Here is a 1,765-nt window from a genome sequence, read left to right as displayed (position 1 = left end):
ATATATATATATATATATATATATATATATATATATATATATATATATATATATATGTATATATATATGATTCCGTTTATTATATTTTTTTTGTTGTCTGTCGTTTGTTATTTGTTTTTATTGGGGTTTATTTCTTTAAGCGAATATTTTGCTGTAGTTAATATTTCTCGTTTTTAAGGGTTTAGGGTTTAGCCCTAAACCCTAAACCCTAAACCCTAAACCCCCACCATCTCCCCAAAGCCGTAAACCCTAAACCCTAAATCCCAAACCCCTATCCCCCCAAAGTACTGAAACGAGAAATAAATAGAAAAATTATGATTTAGGGTTTAGGGTTTAGGGTTTTTTATTTTTTACTTTAAATAATATTTTTTATTTTTATAATACACTCAACTGAGTTTGCTACCAGCAGCATAGAACACCAAAACAAAAATTATTTTATTTATTTTTATTTTATTGATTTTTATTTTATTTTATTTTATTTAAAATGCATGCAAGAATGCATGCATGCATGCAGAGCATTTTGTTGTCTCCACTAAAGCAACGAAAATTAAATAAATTTTTGTTTGCTGCAGCAAATACAACACTCTCTAGCCAAATGCTTACGTTGCTGCTGCTGCTTCTGCTGCTGCTGCAGTTGCTGCTGCAGTTGCTGCAGCTGCTGCACCTGCTGCTGCAGTTGTTGTAACTGCTGCTGCAGTTGCTGCTACTGCTGCTGCAACTGGCGCTCCGGATGCTGCAGCAGGTGCTGCTGCAGCAGGTGCTGCTGCAGCAGGTGCTTCTGCTGCATATCCTGCTGCAGCAGGTGCTGCTGCTGCAGCTTATGCTGCTGCAGTTGTTACTGCAGTTGCTGCTGCATCTGCTGCTCCTGCAGCTGCTGCTGTTACAGCAGCAGCTGCTGCAGTTGCTGCAGATCCTGCTGCAGCAAATTCTGCTGCTGCAGGTTATGCTGTTGCTGCTGCAGCAGCTGCTGCTGTTGCTGCTGCAGCAGCTGCTGCTGTTGCTGCTGCTGCCCCATAGAGGAGAGCAGCAGAATATAAACACAAAAAGGCGGCGGATGTATGCTGGGGTGGAGAGTGCTGAGGTGTCTGTACACCTCAAACTAAAGCGATGTAAAATAAAAAGTAAAAATTAAAATATCTTTTGTCTTGAAGAAGTTTAATTGGCTGGATTGATGCCTCTGCTGCTGCTGCTGCTGCTGCTGCTGCTGCAGCAGCAGCAAATTCTGCTGCTGCTGTTGCTGCTGCAGTAGCTGGTGCTGCTGCTGTTGCTGCTGCAGAAGCTGTTGCTGCTGTTGTTGTTGCAGCAGCTGCTGCTTCTGCTGCTGTTGCTGGTGCAGCAGCTGCTGCTTCTGCTGCTGTTGCTGGTGCAGTAGCTGCTGCTGCTGCTGTTGCTGCTGCTGCAGTAGCTGCTGCTTCTGCTGCTGTTGCTGCTGTTGCTGCTGTTGCTGCTGCTATCAATGACTCTGCTCCCTCGGCAGCTGCCGCTGCAGCAGTTACTGCTGCTGCTACAACTGCTGCTGCAAACGACTCTTGACCCCTCTGCCGTTGCTGCTGCTGCTGCTGTTGCTGCTGCTGCCGCAAAAGCAGCTGCTGCAGCAGCAGCAGCAGCAGCATCTGCTGCTGCTGCTGCTACCCCGGTGTCTTCTGCGTTTGGAGTTTGTGTTGGTTGTGTGTGCAGCAGCAAGAGAGGTATTTATGTGTATATTAAGAGTTTATCAGTATTAACATTTCTGCTGCTGCTGCTGCTGCTGCTGCTGCTGCTGCTG

General features: G+C 45.4%; 1 protein-coding gene across 1 annotated transcript; it reads right to left on the bottom strand.

The window, feature by feature from the left end:
• Nucleotides 1-1,094: 1,094 nt before the first annotated feature.
• Nucleotides 1,095-1,613, bottom strand: EMH_0064880 (uncharacterized protein; the record flags this gene model as incomplete). The annotated part of the gene is made up of 1 exon (XM_013498313.1): nt 1,095-1,613. One exon carries the CDS (start codon nt 1,611-1,613, stop codon nt 1,095-1,097), a length of 519 nt encoding a protein of 172 aa, XP_013353767.1.
• Nucleotides 1,614-1,765: the final 152 nt, after the last annotated feature.

The sequence above is a fragment of the Eimeria mitis genome, genomic scaffold, assembly GCF_000499745.2.
Source record: "Eimeria mitis Houghton genomic scaffold, Emh_scaff3329, whole genome shotgun sequence".
Classification (NCBI taxonomy): domain Eukaryota; phylum Apicomplexa; class Conoidasida; order Eucoccidiorida; family Eimeriidae; genus Eimeria; species Eimeria mitis.
This window is presented reverse-complemented; position numbering and strand designations above follow the sequence as displayed.